This window comes from Euleptes europaea, chromosome 5, assembly GCF_029931775.1.
Source record: "Euleptes europaea isolate rEulEur1 chromosome 5, rEulEur1.hap1, whole genome shotgun sequence".
Taxonomy (NCBI): domain Eukaryota; kingdom Metazoa; phylum Chordata; class Lepidosauria; order Squamata; family Sphaerodactylidae; genus Euleptes; species Euleptes europaea.
The window spans coordinates 14,555,949-14,571,146 of record NC_079316.1 but is presented as its reverse complement, the minus strand read 5'-3'; the positions used below and the strand labels follow the sequence as shown (position 1 = coordinate 14,571,146).

Sequence of the window (15,198 nt, the reverse complement as noted above, 5' to 3'; positions counted from 1 at the left end):
GTTCTGCCAGACTCAAACATGGCGGCCGCAAGCGCCCCTTCCCAAAATGGCGGCTGCGCGGCTTCAGCCCTGTTCTAAGCCGTTCTAGCTTGGGTCCCTCTCCCTCGCTTGCCAGATTCGGGCATGGCGGCCATGAGCCTCTTGCTTCGAGCGGCGGTGGCTTTGGGGTCTCGGCGACCCCTGGCTCGCTCAGCGGTCTGGGGTCGCTGCCCCCTGCTAGGCGGGGCCGTCAGTCGCTCTGGAGCCATCGGTATGCGGGGGGGGAGGGGGGGGAAGGCCGCGGCGGGCTCTTCTGCCGGTTGACCTTGAGGGGGAGGGGAGGTGGCCGGCTTTCTTTCCGGCAGGGCTCCTGCGCCTTTAAGGGGCGCGCCGCAGGTGGAAGTCCCGCCGGTGAAGCCTTTCTCGCCACGCCTGGGGAAGTGTCGCCTGCGGGGTTTCAGACCTGCCCTGCAAAGGATGACAGTTGTGCCATGTTGGGGGAAAGAAAAGGGGCTTGCTCTCTTTGGGGCGGAAGGCTTGCAAGGGCTTTTGTTTCAGAACTGCTCCTGAGCTTCAGTGAAGAAATGCAAGCTAGGAAATGTGCGAGGCGACTGGAGCAACTGTCCTGTGGGGAGCGGTGAGGACGCTTAGGGCTGTTTAGCTTGGAAAGAAGGCGGCTGAGGGGAGACATGATAGAGGTCTGCAAAATTATGCATGGTTTAAGAGAGGGGACAGGGAGAAGCTTTTCTCCCTCTCCCATAATACTAGAACACGGGGTCATCTGCTGAAGCTGGAGGGCGAGAGATTCAAAACAGATAAAAAGGAAGTACTTTTTCACACAACGCATGGTTAACTGGTGGAACTCCCTGCCCCAGGATGTGGTGGTGTGAAGGAAAGACAGACAATTCTGTATCTTTCCTCCTTGGAGAATGCTCTCTCTCTTCTCTGAGCATCCAAGGTTTTTATTAGGGAATAATACAATGGATAGCCAAAGGTCAGTTAGTGATTACAGTGGAACTAAAACAAGGCATACCAAGATCAATGATCAATGAGGTCAAGACAATGCACATTCCTTCCTTGTGGCCAGAATCCTTCGAGTAAACACTGGCTGTCTGTCACATAGAATGATGAGATTAAAAGAAGCTAATCTCTTTAATCCCTTTAAGGTTGCTGCACTGAGGTCATTAGGTCACTATACAGTCAGTAGACTTTTAGTCAGGAGCATTTCCATAGAACTAGAATTTATTGTGAACCAATGTTTTAATATGGTAAGGATCAGAGTTCTGTGGAACCAATATTAAAATAGTGAGGGTTTGCCCGGCCACTAATTAACATGATTTCATAAATCTCTTCAGTGGTGGCTGCCAGCTTGGAGGGCTTTAAGAGGGGAGTGGACATATTATTTGATCTAATCCCATATTTACACTTTCTATTAATTTTAGATTAGATGTTGATTTAATTGTTAGATAGGATAAGAATATGTTAATTAAAATAGTATTGGGGTCAGCTCTGTTAGCAAAAGTTTATACAATTTATTTTAAGATAGAAGAGGGTGGGGGGAAGTCAACTTGCGATTAATTTAGTAATATTATAGGATTTTTTGCATTAGTTTTTGTTAATATTGGATACTATGCTTATATGTTGATATATTAAACTGAGAAAATAAAAAAATTATTTGAAAAAAGGGGAGTGGACATATTCATGGAGGAGAGGGGTATTCATGGCTGTTAGTTAGAATGGATACTAGTCATGCTGCATATCTATTCTCTCTAGTATCAGAGGAGCATGCCTATTATATTAGGTGCTGTGGAACACAGGCAAGACAGTGCTGCTGCAGTCGTCTTGTTTGTGGCTTCCTAGAGGCACCTGGTTGGCCTCTGTGTGAACAGACTGCTGGACTTGATGGGCCTGGGTCTGATCCAGCAGGGCCTTTCTTATGTTCTTAGAAGAGGCATGCGGATTTGGAGCAGGTGGTTCATTCAGATTGAGTTTTTGGCCTCCAGGAACGGGCTACTTATCACCGTGACAAATAGCAGGGCCGGGGCCAAGACCTGTTCAGAAGGCATGGGGAAGGGCTGCTTGTTGACCTCAAAATCTCGCGTAGTGTAATGCTTGGAGCAGTCATCCCAGTATGGTGTTCAGGGGTGCCATGATGCCCTCTAATGCATTTTAAGGCACCCACTTCTTTCCTTCCCTAAAGCGTAGAGCCAATCCTGGCTTTCCTTCATCTCACTAGAGCAGAAACCCAGGAAGAAGAAGAGTTGGTTTTTATATGCTGACTTTCTCTACCACTTAAGGGAGACTCAAACCGGCTGACAATCACCTTCCCCTTCCCCCATCAGACACCCTGTGAGGTAGGTGAGGCTGAGAGAGCTCTAAGAGTGCTGTGACTTGCCCAAGGTCACCCAACTGGCTTCATGTGTAGGAGTGGGGAAACAAATCCAGTTCGCCAGATTAGCCTCTGCTGCTCCTGTGGAGGAGTGGGGAATCAAACCCGGTTCTCCAGATCAGAGTCCACCGCTCCAAGGAAACATCACATTTGGTGTCCGCAGGTAGCACCCCCTCGGAAATGGCTGCCTCCATCATAGAATGATGTTTGGCTTGCAGCCTGCTAATGTTTTTGTGATTGGATTCAGCCCTCGTGGCAGCCATTTTGTTGTTGTGCCCACTCCTTCTTCTCAAAATACCATAAATATCGGGTTGCCAACCTCCAGGTGTTAGCTGGAGATCTCCTGCTATTACAACTGATCTCCAGCTAATAGAGATCAGTTAACCTCGAGAAAATGGCCGCTTTGGCAATTGGACTCTACAGCATTGAAGTCCCTCCCCAAACTCCGCCCTCCTCAGGCTCTGCCCGAAAAACCTCCCTGGTGGCAAAGAGGGACCTGGCAACCCTACATAAACACCTGCAGGCTCAGTGATGTAGGAGACCCCAGTGTTAGAGTGTCAGATGAGGACCAGGGTTTGAATCCATAATCAGCCATAAACTTCTCTGCATGACCCTAGGCCAGTCTTTCTCTCTCAACCTAAGCTACCTCACAGCATTGTCATTAAGACAAAACGGAGGAGAGGAGGCTCCTATATGCCACCTTGAGCTCCTTGGAAGAAAGGCAAGATCAAAACCAAACAGGTTGCTGATGCAAACAAGGGATTAGTTTGAGCGATGCCAAGGCTTTGTGATGGAACCAATTTTTGGAGCTAAGCCTTGTAGCATGCCAGTTCCTTCCCCCCCACTTCCGAACGCTGGGTATCTGCGTATTGTGACTAGTGATCAAAGTGCCTCTCAGTTTGTGAGAGGCTGAAATAGAGATCAGCTAACTTCAGTTACCAGTGTCGGAACAGAATAAAGCATGCTTCACATTGTTAAGATATAGGGGCTCTAACCCTGGAGGTACAAAACAGCCAGTATGCTGCTGGTTACAGCAGTGGTTCCCAGCCAGGGGTACGAACCAGGACATTTAGGGGTGTGCAAAAAAAAAAAAAAAAAAAAAAAGGCAGGGAAAGGCATTTGAAATAACAGCAACTATATTAATTACAAACATTTTGGTAATACGGGGGGGGGACAATTTATAGAAATGGGCTGCCAAGGGGTACACAAGCGAAAAAAGGTTGGCAACCACTGGGTTAAAGGACTGGGTGCATGGTGGATGTGAGAAAACTGCCTTCAATTTTTGCGCAGCCTGAAGCTTGCTGGGGAGCTTTGGGGAGCTCTTGGCCTCATCAGGTTGTTGTGAAATTTAAAAAGAGCATTAGTTAATTTCTTTTTTGAGGAATGGATGGGGCTGTGGCTCAGTGGCCGAGCATCTGCTTGGCATGCAGAAGGTCCCAGGTTCAATCCCTGGCATCTCCAGTTAAAGGGACTAGGCAAGTAGGTGATGGGAAAGACCCCTGCCTGAGACCCTGGAGAGCCACTGCCGGTCTGAGTAGACAATACTGACTTTGATGGACCAAGGGTCTGACTCAGTATAAGGCAGCTTTATGTGATCATGTGACACAAATATAAAGGATGATGAAAATGAGTGAAGAGAGAGGGGCCAGGTTACCACCAGGCAGTTGCAGTGTCCCCGTTGGAAAAATGAAAATTTTGGGAGGATGAATGAGGCTGCACTCACAGAACGTGTTTTGAAAAGGCCGTGCTGATTTGTACTAATGCACTGACTTAATTTGACAGCTCCATTGCGCCATGGCAGTCACGGCGGGAAAAGAATGTTTATTGTCAAGGCGACAGAGTATTATGATAAGCGATTCCTGCGTTTGTTGGTGAGCTTATTATTTTTAAAAAATCATGTAATGCAAGGCATTTTGACTATAAATAATAATCTGTGTTTGTTCTGTAAATTGTTCCTTAAACCCAAGATTTGACTGCATCACAGAGAGCAGAAGAAGAAGAGTTGGTTTTTATATGCCGACTTTCTCTACCACTTAAGGCAGAATCAAACCGGCTTACAATCATCTTCCCTCCCCACAACAGACACCCTGTGAGATAGGTGGGGCTGAGAGACCTCTTAATGGAACAGTGACTAGCCCAAGGTCACCCAGCTGGCTTCATGTGTAGGAGTGGGGAAACCAACCCAGTTCACCAGATTAGCATCTGCCGCTCCTGTGGAGGAGCACTTGTTAGGGATGCTCTAGGCCAGTCATGTCCAAAGTCCGGCCCGGGGGCCAATTGCGGCCCCTGGGCTGGTTTAATATGGCCCCCCAGCCCGTTTTGCAGAGAGAGAAAAGGGGGCGCGTGGGGGCTGCGCCTGTGCTTTGCATCCCCGACCGAGGGGGTGACGCTTGGGCAGAAGGTCGCCTTGACTGGCTGTCTCAGTCCCACCGCCCGGAATGAAGGCCAGCGAGTCTGAAACCCTAGAGAGGCCACTTCCTTCTTACCCAGAGCCCTGTTCTGACGCGTGGAAAAGCAGCAGCAGCTCCTCCCGAGTGGGTCAAGGGGGATCCTGAGGATGGGTTGGGGGGGACTCGAGGGTGGGAAAGGTGGCGGTGGGGAAGGGAAATGCAAGAGAGGTCAGAGGCTGGCCCCAATCTGGGAGAGGAAAGACACCCCCCCCACACACACACAAACACCGAAAAGCCTGGGGGTGGGGGGGCTGCTCCGTCTGGCTCTCCTCTTTCCTCCTTCCTCTCTGCAGAAGGCTGGGGTGGGGTGGGGAAGATGCAGCCCCTTCCCTGCATTGCGGAGGCCTTGCGAGGGATCCAGATTTGCAGGGTGGGTGGGAGGGAGGAGGGGAGAGACTGGATGGGTCTTGGGTGGGGGGATTGTGAGTCAAGGAAAGGCAGGGGGGAGAGGGGGCTGGATTTGGGGGCAGGGAGTGTTTGGAGTCAGACCCCCCCAGCAGGTTCTCTCCAAGGCAAGTGGCTGCTTAGAAAGAAGGGATGGGGTGGCGGAAATAAATGATTCCTGGCATGTATCGTGTTTGGAAATGAGACGCGTTCAGACGGGGCCGAGTCTGCAGAGGACACCCGTGTTCATTCCGGAGGTCAAAGCCCCAAGCATAGAGCAAAGAGGTCAGAAGGAAAGAAGAAGAGAAGAGTTGGTTTTTATATGCCCAGTTTCTCTACCACTTAAGGGTGGCTTACAATCACCCTCCCCTTCCCCTCCCCACAACAGATACCCTGTGAGGTGGGTAAGGCTAAGAGAGCTGTGACTAGCCCAAGGTCACCCAGCTGGCTTCGTCTGGAGGAGTGGGGAAACAAATCGAGCTCACCAGATTAGCCTCCACCGCTCATGTGGAGGAGTGGGGGAATCAGACCCGGTTCTCCAGATCAGACTCCACCACTCCAAACCACCGCTCTTAACCACTACACCACGCTGGCTCTCATGGGGAGAAAAACTCCACATTCCTCCCTGCACGGGAGATGTCAGAGTGTTTGAATCTTGGACTCCATGAGAATGAAAACCAGTTTATTTCCTGGCTCAGATGAGGGGAGGACAGAATACCCCGGCATGGTTGAAGGGAGAGAGTCGACAGTCCCAGAGAGGCACATGAGTGGGGGGGGGGGAGAGTTCCTGCTCCCTCCCTACAGAAGGAAGGTTGGAGATTTAGAAGCTGGGGGGTGTCCGGTGAGCTGAAAGGGGCTTTGGGGAAAGGAAGGAATGTAGCCATGTTTTTTGTGGTGCAGTCTGTGGTTATGGGCATAATAAGTATGCCGTTTGCAATAAGCTTTGCATAAAATAGTTAATTTGCATTTAATTAATTTAATTAAGAATGTCAGGCAAAATGGTCGGCCCTCACGCATGTTCACTTCATCAAATCTGGCTCTCTTTGAAAAAAGTTTGGACACCCCTGCTCTAGGCTGATCCTGCACTGAGCAGAGGGTTGGACTAGATGGCCTGTAAGACCCCTTCCAACTAGTAGTACTTGGATGGGAGACCACCAAGGAAGACCAGGGCTGCAATGCAGAGGCAGGCCATGGCAAACCACCTCTGCTAATCTCTTGCCTTGAAAACCCCTTGAGGAGTGTCGATAAGTCAGTTGCGACTTGATGGCACTTAATCATTATATTCCCCGTACAGTTTTCCATCACACATCTGTCTGACGAAGTGGGCTGTGACCCATGAAAGCTCTTACTGAAGTAAACAATGTTAGTCTTAAAAGCACCCAGGCTGGCGAGCGTATAGAATAGGACCTCACTGGCTGCGTCCCTTGGGCCGTGGAAGTCTTTGACGTAATCCGTCCCTTTTTGACATTCTGCAGTGTCCAAAAATTCATTCCAGGGGGCCTTTCAGATTGGATGAGGTTTGACTTTTTTGGCACCCAGGATTTTTGATCGCAAGTTTGGTTCCTTATTGGTTTTTTCTGTTGTACTGATGAAGGAAAAGAAGAGTTGGTTTTTATATGCCGACTTTCTCCACTATGTAAGGAAGAATCAAACTGGCTTGCAATCACCTTCCCTTCCCCTCCCCACAACAGACACCTTGTGAGGTGGGTGGGGCTGAGAGAGTTCAGAGAGAGCTGTGACTAGCCGAAGGTCACCCAGCTGGCCTCATGTGGAGGAGTGGGGAAACCAACCCGATTCACCAGATTAGCGTCCGCCGCTCATGTGGAGGAGTGGGGAATCAAACCCAGTTCTCCAGATGAGAGTCCGCCACTCCAAACCAAAAGGTAGAGAAAGCTGGCATATAAAAAACAACTCTTCTTCTTTTTTTCTTCTACCGGACTTGAATTCATCTCTTTTACTGCAGACCAACACAGCTACCCTCTTGCAACAAGTTTTTGAAGTTTGAATAAGAGACAATGCCTGTTGTGATGCCCCCTCCCCGCAAAGTTCATCAGATTTAATTGTTTGTATAAGAAAAGGGTCCGTGTTTATTGGGAGCTGCAGGAAAATCGAAGGCATTGTGTGTATCGAAACATAACTATCTTGCTTTTCTCATTTTCTAAACAGAGATTCTATATTATGTTAACTGGAATACCCATAGCTATCTTCGTCACGCTTGTCAATATCTTCATTGGTGAGTATTTTTGCCAGCTTTACATACACATATTACGTTCGGAGGTCATAAGAACTGCCAACTATTGAAATGAAGCAGGTAGTTGCATCTTTTTTTGGGAGGCGGGGATTTGAAGCGACATGGAATCCTGTTGGCTGGTACTGGGTAATACGAAACTCCCTGTTAATGGAGCATCCTATGGGAAGAGAAGTCTACCGTGGTCCTGCTGTTTAATGGCTTCAAAGGATGGTGATGGATGATGCTAGGTTTTCATTTTTTCTTTTCATTGTGGGCGGGAACTGGTTTGGATTCTGGAGGTAGAAGATCTCTGATTTTCCAGGTTTAAGTTAACTCATGAAGCTGCCATATACTGAATCAGACAATTGGTCCATGAAAGTCAGTATTGTCTGCTCAGACCACCAGCGGCTCTCCAGGGTCTCAGGCAGAGGTCTTTCACATCTCCTACCCGCCTAGTCCCTTTAACTGGAGATGCTAGGGATTGAACCTGGGACCTTCTGCATTCCAAGCAGATGCTCTACCACTGAGCCACGGCCGGGGTTTCTTGCAGGGAGAAATGTTTAGGTCACTTAGGCAAGTGTTACTTAGGTCACTTACGCAAAGGGTTGTTTGGCCCACCTTGAACGCTACTGGGTTTTCCTCCCCCACAGCTTTGTGGTTCTTTTGTGCACCTCCCGGGTTTCCCCTGTCTTTCCAAAACATGCATTTGCTGCGATGTTTTGGGCAAAAATTGCAGCGAAGCCAGGGTGGGACTTGTGTGAACAGGACGTTCTGGATCTTTCCAGTCTCTTTTTCCTGCCCCAAGCCCCTGTGGTGACCACCATCCGCACACACACCAGGAGGGCTTTAAAAGCAATCAGCAACTGACATATCATTGTATTATAATATTTTAACATTACAGAAATCTGCCTATCATGTTTAATTAAAAAGGTAAGTCTTTAACCCCTGTCATTGTTGAGATACGCCTTTCCCCTTATACCTCTGCAATGAAAGGGGCTTCAGACTTAAACTTATTTAAAAAACAAAACAAAAAAAGACTCCTGGGAATTCAGAGAACCAGATAGACAAATTGTTATAATAATTTGTCAATTGTTGATGTTTTAAGAACCCCCTCTCCAAAGCTGCCTGTCAGTGGTGTGGGCAGAATGGCCACCACAGGGGACAGGGCAGGGAGGATGCTGGCACATCTGCCATGTAGAAGCCCTGGTGCTTCTGTGCTATATCAGCAGTAGCAATGGGGAAACACACAAGAAGAAGAAGAGTTGGTTTTTTATACCCTGCTTTTCTCTACCGTAAGGAATCTCAAAGTGGCTTACAATTGCATTTCCTTCTCCTTTTGTTTGTGCTTGCTTCTGCTTTTACCAATGGGGTTTACTTTGAAATGGTGAGCAAAGGATCAGTTTGGTTTTATTGCCAGGCTCTGATGGGCTAGACTGATTTCCCCCCACAGGGGTTTGGGGAAGGTTTGGATGTCTGTTGGCTGTTTTGATTAGCGTGAGCTGCCCCCAAAGCCTTTGGGCTAAGACACAAACAAACAACAACCGCAATTGATCCTTTCCTCCAATCAGGTGAAGCCGAACTGGCCGAGATTCCAGAAGGATATGAACCAGAGCGTTGGGAGTACTATAGCGTGAGTACGGGACCGAGGAAAGAACAGCCACAGATTGTGGAGGAAGCTTGTGAAGGAAGCCCTTGGGATTTTAGGTGGCTGGGGAGATGAGCTGTCGGAAGTGTTCTTGGTCTGGAAACTGGAGTAACAACAACTGGCAGAAAAATTCTCAGCTCGAGCCTGGACCTGTTTCCATTCTACCTGGGCAAGAAGTGCTCAGCCATCCTGGAGCAGGCTTTCAATCCTCCCCCTCTCTGGGGCGTAAATTGAACATTAAAAGAGAGGGAGGATCTTTTCCCCCCTCAATGGCTTGGCCCATGGACCTTCCCATCGATATAAATAAGGGTGCGGAAGTTTTAAGAGGAAGGCTTTTGATATACCTGTGTGTGTGCATGAACACACATGTATGCTCATACTTACTGAGCTGGTCCCTCCCCTTGTACATCCTCACCACTAAGGGAGAAGACTGTAAGGAGTTCCCTGCTTGTCAGATGGTCCGAGCAGTGCAGCGTTCTGCTTCCATCTAGGGCAAGCCTGGTAGAGCAAGATGGTGGCCATCATTTGCTGTCTGATCATCTAGACCAGAGGTTCACAAACTGTGCTCCATGGAGCTGTTGGTGAACATAAGAACGGCCATGCTGGATCAGACCAAGGCCCATCAAGTCCAGCAGTCTGTTCACACAGTGGCCAGCCAGGTGCCTCTAGAAAGCCCACAAACAAGACGACTGCGGTAGCATTGTCCTGCCTGTGTTCCACAGCAACTAATAGAATAGGCATGCTTCTCTGATCCTGGAGAGAATAGGTATGCATCAGGACTAGTATCCATTTTGACTAGTAGCCTGAGAGCCCTCTCCTCCATGAACATGTCCACTCCCCTCTTAAAGCCTTAAGAACACAAGAAAGGCCATGCTGGATCAGACCAAGGCCCATCAAGTCCAGCAGTCTGTTCACAGAGGCCAACCAGGTGCCTCTAGGAAGTCCACAAACAAGACAACTGCAGCAGCGTTATCTTGCCTGTGTTCCACAGCACCTAATAGAATAGGCATGCTTCTCTGATCCTGGAGAAAATAGGTATGGATCATGACTAGTATCCATTTTGACTAGTAGCCATGAATACCCCACTCCTCCATGAACATGTCCATTCCCCTCTTAAAGCCACCCATGTTGACAGCCATCACCACATCCTGAGGCAGGTTCCACAATTTAACTGTGTATTGTGTGAAGAAAGACTTCCTTTTATCAGTGTTTATAAAACTGAAACATCTAGTGCTCCACGAAGTTTGGGAAGAAAAATATTACTGTCATTCGGTTTAGTACATACACTGAGGGAAAAAAGTATTTCATCCCCTGCTAAATTTGCCTGTTTGCCCTCTGACGAAGAAATGACCAGTCCATACTTTTAATGGTAGGTCTATTGTAGCTGTGAGAGACAGAATAACAACAAGAAAACCCAGAAACCCAGAAGACAAAAGTCAGAGATTGATGTGCATTATAATGAGTGAAATAAGTATTTGATCCCCTATCAACCAGCCAGATTTGATCCCCTATCAACCAGCCAGATTTGATCCCCTATCAACCAGCCAGATTGGATCCCCTATCAACCAGCCAGATATCAGGCTACCTGGTATCTTCACTCTATGTAACGAGCTGAGATTAGAAGCACCTGCTGTAAGGGAGAGGTCTTACCTGTAATCCCAGTTCATTACAGTACCTGTACGAAAGACACCTGTTGACAGAAGCTATCAATCCATCAGATTCCAAACTAGCCACCAAGACCAAAGAGCTGTCCAAGGATGTCAGGGACAAGATTGTAGACCTGCACAAGGCTCGACTGGGCTACAAGACTATTGCCAAGCAGCTTGGTGAGAAGGTGACAACAGTTGGTGCAATAATTCGCAAATGTAAGAAACACAAAATAACTGTCAACCTCCCTCGGTCTGGGGCTCCATGCAAGATCTCATCTCGTGGAGTTGCAATGATCATGAGAATGGTGATGAATCAGCCCAGAACTACACGGGGGGAACTTGTCAATGATCTCAGGGCAGCTGGGACCATAGTCACCATGAAAACAGTTGGTAACACACTACGCCGTGAAGGACTGAGATCTTGCAGAGCCCGCAAGGTCCCCTTGCTCAAGACAGCACATGTACAGGCCCGTCTGCAGTTTGCCAATGCACATCTGAATGACCCAGAGGAGAACTGGGTGAAAGTGTTGTGGTCAGAAGAGACCAAAATCGAGCTCTTTGGCATCAACTCAACTCGCCGTGTTTGGAAGAGGAGGAATGCTGCCTACGACCCCAAGAACACCATCCCCACCGTCAAACATGGAGGGGGACATATTATGCTTTGGGGGTGTTTTTCTGCTAAGGGGACGGGACACCTTCACCGCATCGAAGGGACGATGGACGGGACCATGTATCCTCAAATCTTGGGTGAGCACCTCCTTCCCTCAGCCAGGGCATTGAAAATGGGTCGAGGATGGGTATTCCAGCATGACAATGACCCAAAACACACAGCCAAGGCAACAAAGGAGTGGCTCAAGAAGAAGCACATTAAGGTCCTGGAGTGGCCTAGCCAGTCTCCAGACCTTAATCCCATCAAAAATCTGTGGAGGGAGCTGAAGGTTCGAGTAGCTACACACCAGCCTCGAAATCTTACTGACTTGGAGAGGATCTGCAAAGAGGAGTGGGACAAAATACCTCCTGAGATGTGTGCAAACCTGGTGGCCACCTACAAGAAACGTCTGACCTCTGTAATTGCCAACAAGGGTTTTGCCACCAAGTACTAAGTCATCTTTTGCAAAGGGATCAAATACTTATTTCACTCATTATAATGCACATCAATCTCTGACTTTTGTCTTCTGGGTTTCTGGGGTTTTTCCTGTTGTTATTTTGTCTCTCACAGCTACAATAGACCTACCATTAAAATTATGGACTGGTCATTTCTTCGTCAGAGGGCAAACGGGCAAATTCAGCAGGGGATAAAATACTTTTCCCCCTCACTGTAGGTGCTAGGTGAAAATTAGTGCTCCGTGATGAATTTCTCTCCTGAAAAGTGCTCCATGACTCAGAAAGTTTGGGAGCCGCTGATCTAGACAATGGGTACTGCCCTGTGAGCTTTCCTCCTTTGGAAGGAGCCTTCTGCTACCAAGCAGCGGAAGGAAGGAAAGGCTCCTTCCGCTGGAGGAAAGCACTTCCGCTCACGGAACAGATCCAACCCGATATCACCAGTCTGTGTGCCAATGCCTTTCCGTTTTCAAAGCTAGGAACAATCTTTCTCACTCTTTTTTTTAAAAAAAACTTTTATTTATTGAGATGTTTATACTCTGCTTTTCTCCCCAACGGGGATCCTGTGCTGCTTGCAACATTGTTCTCCACTCTTCCATTTTTACCCTTAAAACAACCACACCCTGTGAGTTAGGTAAGGCCGAGAGGGTGCGACTGGCCTAAGGTCACCCAGCGAGCTTCTGTGGCAGAGTGGGGTTTCGAACCTGGGTCTCCCAGATCCCCAGTCCAACTCTCTAACCACTACACCATGCTGGCTTTCACGTTCTGGGCCATCACTCTAATTGGCATCACAGGTTTCATAGTTACGGGCGCAATACAATACAGATTTTCACTGTTCCTTAATAACTTTCTTATTTCTTCCTCCCTCTTCTCCAGCATCCCATAACTAGGTGGATGGTTCAGTATCTTTTCGATCCGCCTGAAAAGGAGTACGAAAAGACCTTGGCTTGGCTTGATATGGAATCTCAGAAAATCGATTTAAGGTACAAAGACTGCAAGATGTGTTGTTTTTTCTTTTCCAAAACTTAATGGAACTCTGAACTGTGGTTTTACTCTTGAGCCAAAGGCGGAAGTTGTATATTGGGTTGGACATTCTTCTAGCAGCAGTGTGTTTCTCCAGCAAAAGAAGAGGAGGTTGAGGGGAGAACATGATTGCTCTCTTTAAGTATTTGAAGGGCTGTCACTCAGAGGAAGGCAGGAAGCTGTTCCTGTTGGCAGCAGAGGATAGGACTCACAATAATGGGTTTAAATTAAAGGCGGAAAGGTACCGGCTGGATATTAGGGAATTTTTTTTAACAGAGTAGTTCAGTAGTGGAGAAAGAAAGGTAATAGTAAGCCGGTTCGCAGAGAAAGGCGACATATAAAAACCAACTCTTCTTCTTAGTGTTGAACTCATTCCAGGCAGTCCCATCACACCGATGTAACATCGGCTTAGCTACAGACGCAGAATTTCTTATGTCTCCAGGCTCAGCAACCTCTCCCTGTGACTCTGCAGGGAGCAAAGCCTTTCTTTGGAAACTGAAACCAAACTGCAGCTCTTCCCCACAGCAAAGGGCCAAGTCCTCTCCCCCCCCCCCCGCCAGCAATGGCAGCCATTTTGTGATGGTGCCCATGACTAGGGTTGCCAGCCCTGGGTTAGAAAATACCTGGAGATTTTGGGGGTGGAGCCTGGGGAGGAGAGAGACCTCAGCAGGGTATAACGGCATAGAATCCGCCCTCCAAAGCAGCCATTTTCTCCAGGGGAACTGATCTTGGTTGTCAGGAGATCAGTTGTATTTAGAGGTGAGTTCTATACTATGGAACATATGATCTGATTGACTATGAAGGTTAAGTAATGGCTGAAATTTAAAAGCAGGGATCTATTATTTAGAATGGCAAAACCAGTTAAGAATATTGGTTTTTCGTGATAGCGGCTATGTTATTTTATGAGAATAATCTGTTATGTGGATAAAATGCTTTAAACATTTGGCATCCTTTGGAAGGTTTAATACACTGAATGAATGGTTAGTATGTATGCTATATCTTTTTAAAGATAAACATATATTTTTTTAAAAAAGGATATCAGTTGTAATAGTGGGAGATCTCCAGATCCCATCTGGAAGTTGGCAACCCTACTCACGGCCCTTTCTCAAAATTCCAGAAGTATCTGCGGGCTCATCAAGGTTGTGGAAAATCTGGATTGGTGAATAACATTGTAAAATTGTAAAACTGCTTTCTGCATCTTATTTCCCCCCCCTTTCATTTAACAGGCAGAAGGAGAGGGAAGTAAATCGGCTCATGAGAGAAAGGGGGGACGGCCCGTGGTATCAGTATGAAACCGCCAGCACAAGTCTTATCGATTACTCCCCTAAATCCACACCCGACAACTGAGCTTTCCAGCCTTCTGCCTCAAAAGGGCGCACCCGCAAAGAGCAGCCGAATTATGTAATATATCCCGGACTTAATAACTCAAATTAAAAAATCTTGTTTCAGTTACTGAACGGTGTGACTCAAATGTTGTTTGGAGTTGGTGATCCAGTCCTTTGAACCATAATACAAGTATTAACTCCAAAATAGGTTTTTGTGCCTGAATGCCGGTGACGTTGCTTTGGCGTTGCAATACAATACAGACGTGGGCTAAAGGCTTCTGTTTAACGTGATAAATCAACAAGGTGGTTTTTCAGTGCAATGCAATGCAGAGTTACTCCATACTGGAACATTCATTTCTGTGATTCCACATGCATGATGGAGTCTTACAATCTGGAGAGCCAGTGTGGTGTAGTGGTTAAGAGCGGTGGTTTAGAGTGATGGACTCTGATCTGGAGAACTGGGTTTGATTCCCCACTCCTCCACATGAGTGGCAAATGCTAATCTGGTGAACCGAGTTGGCTTCCCCACTCCTACACATGAAGCCAGCTGGGTGACCTTGGGCTGGTCACAGCACTCTTAGAACTCTCTCAGCCCCGCCTGCCTCACAGGGTGTCTGTTGTGGGGAGGGGGAAGGTGTAAGCTGTTTTTAAAAAAAAAAAAATTAGAAACATTTAATCTTACAAGAAAAGAAAAAAAAAACCATTAGATATAACATTACTTAAAAAAAAAATCAAATACTGGTGATACAAATTATTTAAAAACGAAACTAAAACAGCACTAATATAACTAAAATACCCATAGCACTTAATCAAATAATACTCTATTTGTCTATATAACTAAAATCCGCATTATTATTACATCACTCCCTCTCTACAATTTACACATTAGAATGCTTTCTCCATCCTTAAAATTGTTGAATTCTAGATTGTAAGCCGGTCTGATTCTTCCTTAAGTGGTAGAGAAAGTCGGCATATAAAAACCAACTCTTCTTCTTGCTTCTTTGGGAATGAATTTCCACTCCA

At 47.2% G+C, this 15,198-nt stretch overlaps 1 protein-coding gene across 1 annotated transcript; it reads left to right on the top strand.

Annotated features, from left to right (window-relative positions):
• Nucleotides 1-123: 123 nt before the first annotated feature.
• NDUFB5 (NADH:ubiquinone oxidoreductase subunit B5) lies at nt 124-14,303 on the top strand. The gene is made up of 6 exons (XM_056849557.1): nt 124-250; nt 4,151-4,239; nt 7,369-7,435; nt 9,001-9,062; nt 12,704-12,810; nt 14,077-14,303. The coding sequence occupies exons 1-6, from the start codon at nt 124-126 to the stop codon at nt 14,195-14,197; spliced, it is 573 nt and encodes a 190-aa protein (XP_056705535.1). The 3' UTR covers nt 14,198-14,303.
• Nucleotides 14,304-15,198: the final 895 nt, after the last annotated feature.